We start from the raw sequence: 12,814 nt of genomic DNA on the forward strand, positions 1-12,814 counted from the left end.
CTCTTATGGTAGCCATTTTAGGGTGGAACAGGCTCCAAATGATTTGAAGGTATCCAGACTCTGGAGGCCACCCTGAGGAGCAATGACTCCATTGTTGGTCTCCAAAAGACTTTCTTAGCTTGGATGGACCAAAACTGGTCAAATGCTCCCTCCTGACTTGGATCAGTTCTCTCAATCAGTCAAGATCATTCCTTCCTTTAATTTGTGAAGATAAAATGTATCAAACGAGGCGATTGTATATCGGTCAAATTTAACTCGTTGATGCGCCCGGCTGGGCGCGAATTTGACATCAGTGGTCATAACCAATCGGGGAATTTACAACACGGGATAGGGAAGGGCATGCGTTGGGGCGCGGCATATGATAAACTCCCGCGTCCTTTCGTACCCAAGACCTAAGACCCTCTCCAAATCTCAAAAACTGGGACCTTAAGTCTCCTCCAGTCTCAAAAACTGAGGTCTAAGGCCCCCTACCTCTGGCGTCCCAACAGGCTGCTTCAGAAGCTCATGGGAAAAAGATTCAGCTTGATCGTGAGGTCTGGTTGGAGAGGCACAATTGTTAATGTTTTAAAACAAACCCTTCGATTTCCTTTGCTTGTGTCCTGCGAGCCTCTTTCCCAGTGTAAGCTTACAGTTCGCACACAGTTCTATAGACCTCTTTAGCTTGGGCGGTTTGATTTCCCATTGCAGACCACGTGATGACACTCTTGAGAATTCTTGCTTTCAAATTTTTAAATAGTCGCATGTATATCAAGAGGGGGGGCAAGGGTATTTTCGTGACGCCGTGATCCGGTTTTTTTGTGCTCTGTGAATCGTCAGTCCGATAAAAAACTGTTCCTTGAATCGTGATTGAAGTGTATTCCGTGAGGCGTGAAATGCAAAAGTCCTTGGCTGTGAATCGTAAATAGATAAGAAATAAATCGTAAATGTCTAAAGTTGAATTCGTAGCTGAAGCTCTGCAAGAAGTCGGTGATCTCAAACGATTTCTAAAGGGAACTTTGAGTACTGTACAAACGATGATTGACTCCCAGTCTACCAACAAAGACATCCACGTTGATCTTCATGCTTGTCTGACAACCCGTGGAAAATCTGCACGCCGTTGGTCATTTCAAGGATCAATGCCCCACATCTCTTAACTACTCCCGTAATCTGGGAAACACTGTGTACGAAAGCATCAAAAGGATCACAAGCTGGGCAGCCTATTATTTCACTCAGCCAACATCCTACTATCCAATTCCAGACAGTTCAATTCCACTGAAAGACATTTCCAAACTTTCGCATCTTGGCAAAACAAGGCACTTAAATTCTACCCAAGAGCAGATCATGAGAGAATGGGCAGTTCAGCATGGCAAGTTCGTTTGACAGAGAACTGTGAGGCAAGAAACAACGAAGTTCAAGGCTGGCACTTTGCCTTTGAATATGTATCGTCCAGCAGATTCTGCTTACCCAAAGGACAAGATCCACCTTGAACCTCCTGCACAGTATCAGCCAGCTGTTCCACCAATCGTCGACGAACAAGAAGAGCAAGAGCAAGAAGTCACCTTCCCTCATCCTGAAGTGTCTGAAGCCCCCGAAGTCCCAGAAGATGATGTGCAGTATGACACATACAGTGGGCCTGACGATGCCGTGGAAAGTGACAACGACGACGATACTCTGACCTTCTTAAGAGCCGTAACAACTCGCTGTGGAAGAGCTGTCCAAGTCCGATATTTCTCTCAAGAGTTCTCTTAAAGTAAAACCAACAAATTAAGACTTCAAATATCACCTTTCCAACAGCTGTAAATTATTGGTAAAGTTAAAGAATACGCTTTTTTCTACAAATTTTGATTACAGTTTCGTGCACATGTTCGAGAATCGTGGAAAGTAAATTTTTTTGTTTTGTGATTCGTGAAATCGAAAATTTACTATCGTGACTTCGTGACAAGACCCCTCCCCCTTACGCCCCCCCCCCCCCCCCCCCCACCTATCAATGAATAATTTTCAGATGGATAAAAAGAAATTCTCTCTGGAGGATATCACGTGGTGTAAAATGGGAAAACAAACCGCCTAAGCTAAAGAGGTCTATTGAGGCTCTATTTTAAGTAACGCTTCGGCTAAGACGGAAAGAGAAAACAATAGGCCCCGGCACCGGGAACCGTTGGATGGTTTAGGCCGATCAAGTTCTAATTGGATTAGTAACAAAATTTTTATTGGTTAAGGACACATTAGCGCGAAATTCAAACAAGCATTCTCCGAAAAACAATTCTTGCAGTGTGATTGCAAAGCTAAATTTAACACGTTATACACATATTAAGGTAACAAGTAAACCCGTGAAGTTTCAGCGAAATTGTATGTGAGGAAAGTTACAAAGTTGATAAATCTCTATTGTGCACTCATAATCTCTGTCATGTTTCCTATCCAGAATGACAGAAACGTCATTTACATGTAACATCATTGGCTGAAATATTCGCGCAAAAATCTGACACCAAGTAGCGCGTTTTCTTCAGCGAAACAAAACAATAACAAATGTAAAATGTAACTTCATTGATCCCTGCGCGATTTGCGCAAATGTTTTTCTTGATGTCAGCATTAGACTGTAACTGTTCGCTAGAAATCTTCAAAAAGATCAAAATCTGACAAAATGTTCAACGCATCAAAAAAATATTCTCCTCCCGCGGCTGAACCAATGTCTAAAGTAATTCGTCCATTTCCAAGTCGCGGGAATGTCTTTGTTAGAAATAGTGCTTCTTTCTCTTCTAGTTTTATTCCCCTTGCACGAATGTCTTGTACAGAGTAGTAAGAACACAAACAAGCAACAACAAGAACGCTGAACTGCTCGTTCAAGGAAATGTTTATGTTTCTCAAGCAAAGAAGGGACCCTTTGGCCTTGAATATCGCTTGTTCAGATATTTCCATACAGCTTTCGATGTTCAGCGTCTCAAGATGCTTTGCTACGCCAACAAGTTTAAGAAAATCTTTTGAAGAGATGGCAGTCCTGTTTAAGTTTAACCATGTCACCTTTGAGAAGAAACGAAGCGGTACTTTCTGATACAGCTTTCCTGTGTCGGCTAAATGGGGTTGTTCACAATGTTGCAATGCTTGGGCAGTTGACTTGCGTCCTTGAAATACAAAACGCCACCATGCAAGACAAACAGAGGACACACTCACTAGATCTTCTGGCTCAAGATACTCAAACACCAGCGGCCAAAAAAAGAGCAGAACTTCATTCATTTTTACCACGCTTGTTGATGTGCCGAAAACGAAAGAAATGCATGGAGATCGATGCGTACGTGACTGAAATATCTCGCGCGAGGTTCTGATTTCCATTTGCGAAAAATTCACACCTTGTGATTAGAAGTATTCTCTGTGGAGTTTCCGACAGGTTACTGTTGTCACTGTTCTTTTTCAAAGGTTGTGGTGAGCTCATAGTTGTGAATCAGGTCTTTTAGAGCTTCTTCAGGATAAATTACCTTTTTGAACGCGCAAAAATGGATAAGAGGTAAGTTGCTGAAACTAGCTTTACGAAGATTTTGATACCTTTTACTTGGATGTATTGAAATATGTGAGATTCAATTGTTCGTTATATTCTATTTTCAGAAAGAGATTGGGTGAACCATGTGCAAATGAAGGCTCAGGATCCAAATGCGTCAAGTCTGATACTAGTGTAAGTAGCATTCGATTATTGTCAAGACGACAATACACTAGCTCTGACCTTTTTCACTACTAACTTTCAAAACCCAATTTTTCACACAGAAGAATGAACTGCGCCAGATGTATGGACAGAACATGCCGTCACTTAAAAAGCATCGCGTTGCCCAGGGATTGAAGATCGGGAAAAATTTTCATCAACTGGCAGAAGAATTGAAGATTGCCCAAGCCACCGCAGAGGTGTATGGTATTGATTGTCTTGCGGCAGGACAAGATGTGGACCACCAGACAATCGCCAAGTATCTGGACGTCGGTGAAGAGTCTTTCGAACGGATCAAGAGAGAGATAGTGTCAAGCAATGACAAGAAACTTCGCACTGTTCGGGACAAGCTAAGGGAGGAATTTAGTTACAATCAGATAAGATTTGTTTTGGCTTGCCAAATCCGCGATATAGAGTTGTAGTTTTTTAGTTTTCGCTTCATGTAAACATAGATGCACGTGAGTGAGGTCAGCCTAACTTTCTTTCGCGCAAATCTGTGAATAATGAAATAATCGCGCTTTATCGACTTTCCACCAGGAAAGGAATTTTTTTGGAAAAATTGGGATCCCAGGGTGTTGGTCTCCTACGCACCTATTTTTTTAAATGTCACGCAACGCTTGCGTGACATCACGAAAAATGGCTGCGTGGGAGACTACGCACTACCAGGGTGTTGGCGGGAGTGAAAACCCCTGGCATAAAATTAGCCAAACCCAATCCCGCTGCAATTTTCAATCAGCCATTTCCAAAATCTATACTAGTTTCTTGACACGTGATCTGCTATTTGTCGTGATTTTTCTCGCTGCCATACCCGAAGTCCAAAAGCTTTATTTTTGAAATTATTTTGTGTAATCTATTGCGTCTGTTTAAAAATAAATTTGCGTGTCGTTGTTTCTTTATATAATTTCTTCCTTTTTCCCGTTTTCTCATTTTTTCATTCAAGTCCACAAAGTTTATCTTGGATTTTTATACCCAACTGTTGGAAGACAAACTGGGGACCACCTATCTGTATAATATTGAGAATAATCTTGAATATTCGTATAAAACGATGGGTCTCCATGGTTGAATAGCACATTTCAGTTTGGAACGCAACATGCCAACTGAGGTTAATTTCACTCCCCATTGGACTACTAAATTCCTAGGGTGCGTTTCTTTAAGAAAATCCAAGATTTAATTTTTAATCCGAAAACGGATTATGCGTTTCTCTACTAAACAGATGAATCCAAGATCACCCGGATCAGGATGTATCAAAGGAACCGAAGAATCCTTGCCCAGAGTGGATTCTTCGGTTCCTTTGACGCATCATGATCCGAGAGATCTTGGATTGATCTGTTTGGTGAAGAAACGCAAAATCCGTTTTCGGATTCTTTCGGATTTAAGAATCCAATCTTGCATTTTCTTAAAGAAACGTACCCCTAGTTTGAATTTCCCCAAAAAAAAACCAATGAAAACCCGAGTGGTTTGGATACATAAGTACTCTCGAATTCCCCCAAAGACACTCGAGTGTTAGCTATGTCAGCACAGAGCAACCGTTTTCTATTATAAAAAAAAAATTTAAAAAAACAGTTCTTTGTAAAGCTGAATTGTAGGGGGTTGGAGTAACGAAACATAACGTAACAATGACAAGAGAGCTTTTACAATGCCATATATTTTTTCATTTCCATGGCCATTTAACTGTTACAACAATGACAAAAACCTAAGACCTTTTTGACTCAATGGGAAACTACCCTAGGAAGCAACACAGAGATGATTCAATTCTCTTGGTAGCAATTTTTGCAGCTCTTACACCTGTGACAGGTGTACAATTTCTACCATTAGTCACTAGCCTCAGTGGTACAATGGTATTTTACAACAGTTTACAAAGATTTCCTACAAAAAAAATATGCTATACTCTGTAAAGTACTTTTACATACAGATTTACATTTTCCCGTGGTGAAAACGCGAAATATAACTGTAACAAAATTTAACCCCTGTATGGGTATGTTTCAGTTCAATTTTATGTTGGGGATACAACAGGTATCCATACTTGTTTGCATGAATTATTGTGAAAACAAACATTTTTATGGGGTCTGGCTACAATAGTATCCAGATTTTCTTTTGCTCATAAGTAGCTAACTGTGGTCAGAGAGCAAATAGAGAGACCCACGCCATAATTTCTGCTTAGCGTTTGATCAACCCAAGCTGAAAACGATTTTGCCTGATTGCCCTTATAAGCGTCAATTCGAGCAACCAATGCTCCATTACGACCATGAATATGAGAGTCAATAAAAATTATACTCCCACTACCGTCCACAACGATCAACATTGTCTTTTCATTAGCTGTTAACAAATGGCATGACTGTTTCTGCTGAAGAATCAAGTCTATAACCGCAGCAAACTGATCCAGTGGATTCACACCAAACACATTGTACTCATGCAAAATTCCACAAACGTGGCAATGATCACCAGCTGCATCAATGGCATCATCCACAGCAACATTAATCCCCTCACCTCCAAACAACTCGTCGTGGATATCATTTCCAGTCCTGATTGCTTCTATTACTGCTCCCTCCCATTGTCGTGTGAGGGGTTGTCCAACAGGGGGTGTAGGTAAACTGGAGTGGCAGTAAATGTAGCCAAAGAAAAGAGCAATGAAAGTGCATGCATTGCTACCATTTCTGCCGTCAATGGTTGACTGACTGACATTTCCCGGAAACAACCACTCATTGATGCCACATCCAACATTAGTTCCAGTCACAGGTGTCATTAAAGGTGTTGGGACAGGTGCTGATGAAGAGTTGGGTCCTACAGGTGATGATGTTGTGGGGGCAGGTGTAGGTACGGTTGTAGTTGTAGATACAGATGAAGGTGCAGGCATGGATGATGGTGCAGGTACAGATGCAGGTGCAAGTACAGGTGCAGTGGGTACTGCTGCTGTTGGTACTGGGGTAGATGCTGATGCTGGATATGAAGAAGGAACAGTTACAGAGTTTGCAGAACCAGAGGGGTATGTCTGTCTGGATGCTGAAGGAGGAGCTGATAGATTGGCATTTCCAGCTGGTGGTGCTCTTTGAAGGTTTTGGATGTCTGCAGCCATACTCTCCATTTCGCGTTTCCTCTTTTGGTGGTATGTGCTCCACCAGCTCTTAATCTGTGCTTCCTTGAGTGGCTCCAGGCCTCTCTCCCTCATGGCTGCAATACACTCCACAGGGTCTGCCCTTATCCCATAGTTCGCCTGCCGGTTATAAAATTCTATCATAACCTCCTTCTGCTGAAGTGAAAACACTGTTCGTTTTGCACCACCACTTTTTAGTGCAAAGCCTGGTTTTAGGAGGTTCTCCTTAAGCTGGTCAATGTCAACCATCTCAGAGGAATCTGAGCTCTGTTGATGCTCCATCTCATGTTGGATGAATCGGACACTGTATACCTCCTGACTGCCATTCCCATTCATACATGTACCAGGTGTTCCCTGAAGATTAGGAATTTCTTCAGACGTCACAGCACCTGTTGCACCTGCGATAGGACTTCTGCAGTTGGCTAGACTTTTTAGCTGTTGTTCGGTTTTTTTAGATTCCTTTCCAATGCCTGCCAGTGAGCGGGCTACAACTCCTCCAGTGTTTGGGCCAGAAGTTGGAAATTCATAGCTCCCAAAGAGCGAGATATCTTTGAGCGTTCCTAGCTTCTCTGGTGCCTTGCTTCTGTCAATGAGAAGTTTTCTACAGCTGACATTCTTCATTGACTGAAAATTGATCACACAGGAATTGCCATATTAGCACACACTTACTTTAAAACGGTAATATTGTTAAAAGTCTGCATACAAGCCAGCCAGGTGGCCTATCAGACAAGTGCTGATCTCCGGTTTTGGTGGCATGAAGCAACTATGAGTATTTCTACTCCCTGCCTGGATAGGATGCTAGTCCATCGCAGGGTTACCCCTAATACTAAATTCACCAGTAATTATTTTGTACACTTGAGTGGAGAGAGGCAAGTGTCTTGCACAACAACACTACGCAATGTCCCTTCCCAGGGCTTAGGCCTTGAACCACTCAATCTGGAGTCAAGCGAGTGCACTAACCATAAGGTACAAAGGAAGTACAAAAACCTTATGTGCCCTGTAGTACTTCAACAAAACCATGCTTTTAAAATCTTGAAAGTTAGAGGGCATAATGCTGTATAAAAACAGTCAGACATTCTGGGGACATCACCTTTACCAGTCTTTTCGGCTTCAAATGGGCCATTCTTGATGGTTTTCTATACAGCACTAAGCACTCTAACTTACCAATGCAATGTTATTTTATACCCGACAGAATATCAATGAGGAGGGCAGGAGTGAACACTTACTTCTGCCAAGTCATGGTCAGATATTTAATCATGTTCTGCTTTCTAAAGAAAACAATTCCACATAAACAACAACATAATGCATGTACTCCTTGTACAGTGCAATATACAAGGCTGCTTATTTGGGTGCTTACTTGAGATAGAGAGAAGGGGAGGATGGGCTTATTTCAAACATTAGCCAGTATGATAGCTGCTTATAAAGAGCTGTACTATGAAGAGTTTAAATCAAACAAATATACATACCCCAATCAGTTCTCCCAACTGACTTCCTGTTTCCAAGTTGTTACCCACTCTAACCCATCTAACAATCTTATGACTGATGTGGGCAAAGTGGGTATCCAGCTTTGATTTCCCCTCACCGGCCTCAAAGTTGTTGTATTCAACAAGGGTCAACTGGAATGCTTTGCTGACTTCTGCCAAATAGAGGATAAATCCAGTATTGTGGTAGTGTGGACCATTGTCTGAAACAACAAAAGATTTTTACCATGTTATATAAGGTACTCGCCCTTTATACTTTTAAAATGTTTGCTTTGCAATTTCCCGAATTTTGAGACACACGAGTGGACACTGTCTGTGAATAAGAGTACTTGACTGCAAAAAATGTTGAAAAGTACACTGAAAGATGATATTCTGTACAATAAACATTGGGAAATCATGGCTGTTGATACCTTAAAATAATGGAAACAGGCATACAGTACTTCATTAATCTAATGCCCTTTTAAAAAAATTCCATGTAAATTTACCATAGGACAAATAATTTCTAAGGAACTTTTAGCCACTGAATTTTGGTTAACCCTTTTCAATAAGTCTAAAAGAAAAAAAAAACATGATAGCATTTCACCCCACAATGTCAGTAGCAATCATGACAGAATGAAATGACAACTAAACTGCAAGATGATTTGATACGTCACAAGTTTGCGCAAATAGAACAACGATACAAAAACATATGGATACAAGAAAGGAGATTTTGTCTGATAATCCCTAGAGATATTCCATTCCAAATTGTGTGAATCCTTGAAACTATTGCTCAAAATTACTATAATAAGGAATAATAATCAGCAATATGTTTTACAATTTATATTGAGGCTTTTTCCATGCAATGTTCAAATGAAATACAAACTAAGCCTTTTCATGCTACAGTGGTTTTCGGTCTCTAGGAGTATTATTGTAACTGAGTTGACTGCTTACCAGAAAATAAATACACTCGAAAGCCAGGGAACTCCTTTTCCATCCAGCGGAAGCCAACATCCATAGCACTCTGGCTGAACCAAGCGTCCTGTTTGGTGTCCTCGCTCCAGAGGTCAATTATCTCTGTTCTTCTCTCTGTTTCACTCACTTGGGCAATGGCAAGGAAGCCATGAAGGGAAATTCCACGCTTCCCATACCAGTCTCTCTGGATTTCTCTTGCTCTGACACCCAACTCCAATTTCATTTTGTAATCCACGATTACCACAGCCTCGCCTGGTTGCAAGTTATCCAGAATGTACTTATAATAATCGCCTTGGTGTCGTGTGCGTAGTAGATGTGCCACATATTGGGTGTGAACCTTCATGAGTTCATCAAGTTCCTTTGTCAAGCTTTCTCGTTCACTGGCACTTGGGATACCGGACAGCAGTGTGCGTAGTTGCTTGCAAACATCGTAGAGCACACATGCATCTGGGCAAAACCTGTCATGTGGCTGCGAACAGGAGGCAAATGCATTGTTCATGCAGAGTTCTAAGCATGGGGAATGCCTCTGCACTTGATGGGCAAATTGGGTCTTCATAAAGCGCTGGTACTGTAAAACTTTGCCCTTAAAATCATTGACAGAAACAGTCGTTGCTCTTTCTACACAGGAAAGGAAAGACATAAACTTCTCAAAATTGGAGTAACCAAACTCATCACACAGGTTACACAACCCTGCCAGCATTGTGTTGTAACGAAAGTTGGATGGAAGGTGGGTGTAAATGTAGGTGCGTTTTACACCACTGGGATACTCAAGCAAGTACTGGTTGACAAGTTCCTTAATGCTGTCCTTCCAGTACCTGACTGGTGTTTCCTGGCCGTCGATCATAACACTTCTGCAGGAAGAAGGCCTTGAAACACTTTCTCTATTGAAAAATTCAGATAGTTCCATCAGTATGTCAGGACTGACACACTGTCTCCTAAACTTGAATTTTGCTGGAGGGGTTCCACCACGACCAAACAAAATGCAGTGGACCTTAGCAGCTGCTATCGTCTTTGACGAACAGTTAAACAAATCCTGCAACACACCGTATGGATAATCCAATGCAACAATTGACAATATTCTTCGCCTCTCATCTGCATAGCAGGTCAGCCTGCCAATGGAATTGGCAGCAGTTACCCTGTCCTTGAAGTGTTCTGGTGTTTTCTCACCTGTGAGAGTCACACGTGAATCATTTAGCGAATTGCCAATGCAAACCTTGCTTGTTTGTTTCAAGGATCTCCTTCTCACTTCTTGCTTCTTTTCTTTGTCCATACAAGCTTGGTATTCCTTTATGAGACACTGCATTGTAGGATTTTTTGAAATGTCTTGGACAAGCCCAAATGCCGAACAAAAATTCTTGTTTTGAAGTAACTCATCCATAAATTTGGCCAGATCTTCTGGTACAAAATGAACTGTTTTCATGGCTTCATCTCTCAACAAGTCAATCATGTCAGCCCTGACTAGTCTTTTTGACCGGTCTGACAAGTCTTTGTAAGGGGCCTTTCGTACTGGAGGTTTTTGAGTGCCTTTGTCACATGAGGTTGACACAGACGAGGTCAAGATGTGAGTCATTAGTTCTGGTTCGGGTTCTAACAGGTCCTCGCCATCACCAAGCTCACCTCCCACACAGGAAGCATTAGGGGTGTCACACGACATTGAATCAAACACACCTTCAGGTGAGGTCTGCACCCTCATACAAATTTCCTAAGTGAAGAAAGAATACCACGAGATCAAAGAAAGGCACATAATACAAGTACAAGTGGTTGAACATGTAGGTAACATGATTACTTATGGTAAAAGAAATCATAGTGTTCCTAACCAGAAAATAGTGGCACTGCTGATCAAGGAATGTCTACATCATATTATGCCCTGTTCAAACATGTTATAATGGGCCATTTACCATGAACAATACTTGTTATGCAAAAATTGACCCAATATCGTATCTTGGCAAAATAAGAGAACAATAATGCAACACGATTTGGTTGAGTAACAAACAGCATAAACAATGCTGAAGCATGTGCATTTTACATTACAAAAGAGCACTTACGATTACTATATGTGAAACAATGTATATAGAGAAATGGAAGTTTTGCAAAGCACGAAATTTGTATAACATCAACACGGAGACGCCTTCTTTCATTTTTTTTCTTCCCATTTTATATTCGCAGCTTCACTGTGATGGCAAGGTAAGCTTTAAGCCTGGTTTTCACTAGCGACATTGGCATAACCAGAAGCATAAGATCTTGCGACAAGTGAAAACGGGTGAACATAGGCAGAAGCAGAAAAAAAAGGCCACATTTAATCCTTACAAGTATGTTTGCATTTTTGTTTGTGCTTACAATCCATGTTGGACTCTTTTCAAATTGAAATAAGTGCTATTACGCCTATTCTTCTTTTTCATGCTTATGCTATGCTGCTAGTGAAAAACATGATTTGCGTTCAGTCGACCTGTTATGTATAAATCTGTATGTGTGCGAATAAACAAGTTTCATATAGCTTATACATCTTTTTATCCTGTTGAAGTACCTATCACTGAGGACACTTGCCTTACAATGTACTTCAGTAGAGCATGCGGCCCTGAAATATAAATTCTGATACACTGGACAAGCTTTACAGATCTACGTTTTTTTTCAGTCTATCCCCTTTAGGATCCATTGAAATGATTTTGGGGGTTCTGTCGGCCGCTCGTGAAACATATTTAAGCTTGAGCTTACTTACCAAAAATTCACACCTGTGTGACAAGTATACCAATTCATGCCAATGCTAGCAGCTAACCTTTGAATAGAATAAACCGAAGACTGACAATAACAAAATACTTATAGATTGCCTTGCTTGACGAAACTTAAATATAAGGCTCTCTTACTCTATACAGGACACCGAAAAATGCGAAGCTATTTCGAAGATAATCTTACTTAACAAATGGCTTGCAGTATAAACATGTGAGCCGGCTTACCTCTAGTTTTTGGCACTTGACTTCAACTTCCAGCCTAGAACGGCAAGAAACACAAATTTTTCTTTTTCTGCCCTTATTCTTCGGGTCCTCAGTGGCGATTAGGTTGAAGACGCTTGCTTCCTTGCGGCTGCACTGGCGTAATTGCTCTTCTTTGACATTCCCGTGTTTCCATTCATCGTGACGAGGACAACAACAACGCGCTCGAAACGGCATTGCGAACAACAGGGAAGTGCCGAAGGCCGATAAAAATAAACTATTCGCACTCTTTGATACTATATACAAACGTATTTACAATTTATCTACAATTATGAGCGAGCAAATCGATTTGAAAAGATGAATCCACAGGAGACACGAGTATTAACAAGATGGCGGCTGTGCTATGAAATAAGAGACGCGATCTCTCTATCCTCGTATCTTCTCCCGCTCACATACGAATCTCCCGAAAAACGACAAAACAATAGGTCGGAACAAGAGGTTTCCATATTTGGAGGTTTCGGACTTGAAATCGGCTTTTTCCGTAAAAAATACGAGGAAAAAAACATTCTAACCAATCAAATCATCGTATTTTAATTGAATAAGCCAATTATGCTGCGGTTGCTTGATAGCATTCTTCGCATTCCATTGCCGATATCTCTTTCCGTCTTAGCCGAAGCGTTACTTAAAGAGAAGAGAAGAC

General features: G+C 41.2%; 3 protein-coding genes across 3 annotated transcripts; 2 read left to right on the top strand and 1 right to left on the bottom strand.

Moving 5' to 3' along the window:
* Positions 1-691: 691 nt before the first annotated feature.
* On the top strand, positions 692-1,910 carry LOC149103491 (uncharacterized). Its single transcript, XM_089273020.1, has one exon. The coding sequence runs from the start codon at positions 1,417-1,419 to the stop codon at positions 1,726-1,728; it is 312 nt and encodes a 103-aa protein (XP_089129146.1). The 5' UTR covers positions 692-1,416; the 3' UTR covers positions 1,729-1,910.
* Positions 1,911-3,349: 1,439 nt separating this feature from the next.
* Positions 3,350-4,565, top strand: LOC149103492 (uncharacterized). The gene is made up of 3 exons (XM_089273310.1): positions 3,350-3,475; positions 3,574-3,640; positions 3,730-4,565. Exons 1-3 carry the CDS (start codon positions 3,465-3,467, stop codon positions 4,084-4,086), a joined length of 435 nt encoding a protein of 144 aa, XP_089129436.1. The 5' UTR covers positions 3,350-3,464; the 3' UTR covers positions 4,087-4,565.
* A 728-nt stretch (positions 4,566-5,293) lies between these two features.
* LOC110066624 (uncharacterized) lies at positions 5,294-12,789 on the bottom strand. The gene is made up of 4 exons (XM_020773850.2): positions 12,139-12,789; positions 9,167-10,889; positions 8,222-8,439; positions 5,294-7,379 (listed from the first exon to the last, which is right to left on the bottom strand). The coding sequence occupies exons 1-4, from the start codon at positions 12,349-12,351 to the stop codon at positions 5,763-5,765; spliced, it is 3,771 nt and encodes a 1,256-aa protein (XP_020629509.2). The 5' UTR covers positions 12,352-12,789; the 3' UTR covers positions 5,294-5,762.
* Between the last annotated feature and the right edge of the window lie 25 nt (positions 12,790-12,814).

Source organism: Orbicella faveolata, unplaced genomic scaffold (genome assembly GCF_042242905.1).
Source record: "Orbicella faveolata isolate gen_17 unplaced genomic scaffold, um_ofav_v1 contig_35, whole genome shotgun sequence".
Lineage (NCBI taxonomy): Eukaryota > Metazoa > Cnidaria > Anthozoa > Scleractinia > Merulinidae > Orbicella > Orbicella faveolata.

Coding starts and splice junctions, on each gene's coding strand:
- LOC149103491 (XM_089273020.1), top strand. CDS start 1,417: ATGTATCGTCCAGCAGATTCTGCTTACCCAAAGGACAAGATCCACCTT.
- LOC149103492 (XM_089273310.1), top strand. Junction 3,641..3,729: donor GCGTCAAGTCTGATACTAGT/GTAAGTAGCATT, acceptor TTTTTCACACAG/AAGAATGAACTGCGCCAGAT.
- LOC110066624 (XM_020773850.2), bottom strand. CDS start 12,351: ATGCCGTTTCGAGCGCGTTGTTGTTGTCCTCGTCACGATGAATGGAAA. Junction 10,890..12,138: donor TCAAGTGCCAAAAACTAGAG/GTAAGCCGGCTC, acceptor TTCTTCACTTAG/GAAATTTGTATGAGGGTGCA. Junction 8,440..9,166: donor TCGAGTGTATTTATTTTCTG/GTAAGCAGTCAA, acceptor TTGTTGTTTCAG/ACAATGGTCCACACTACCAC.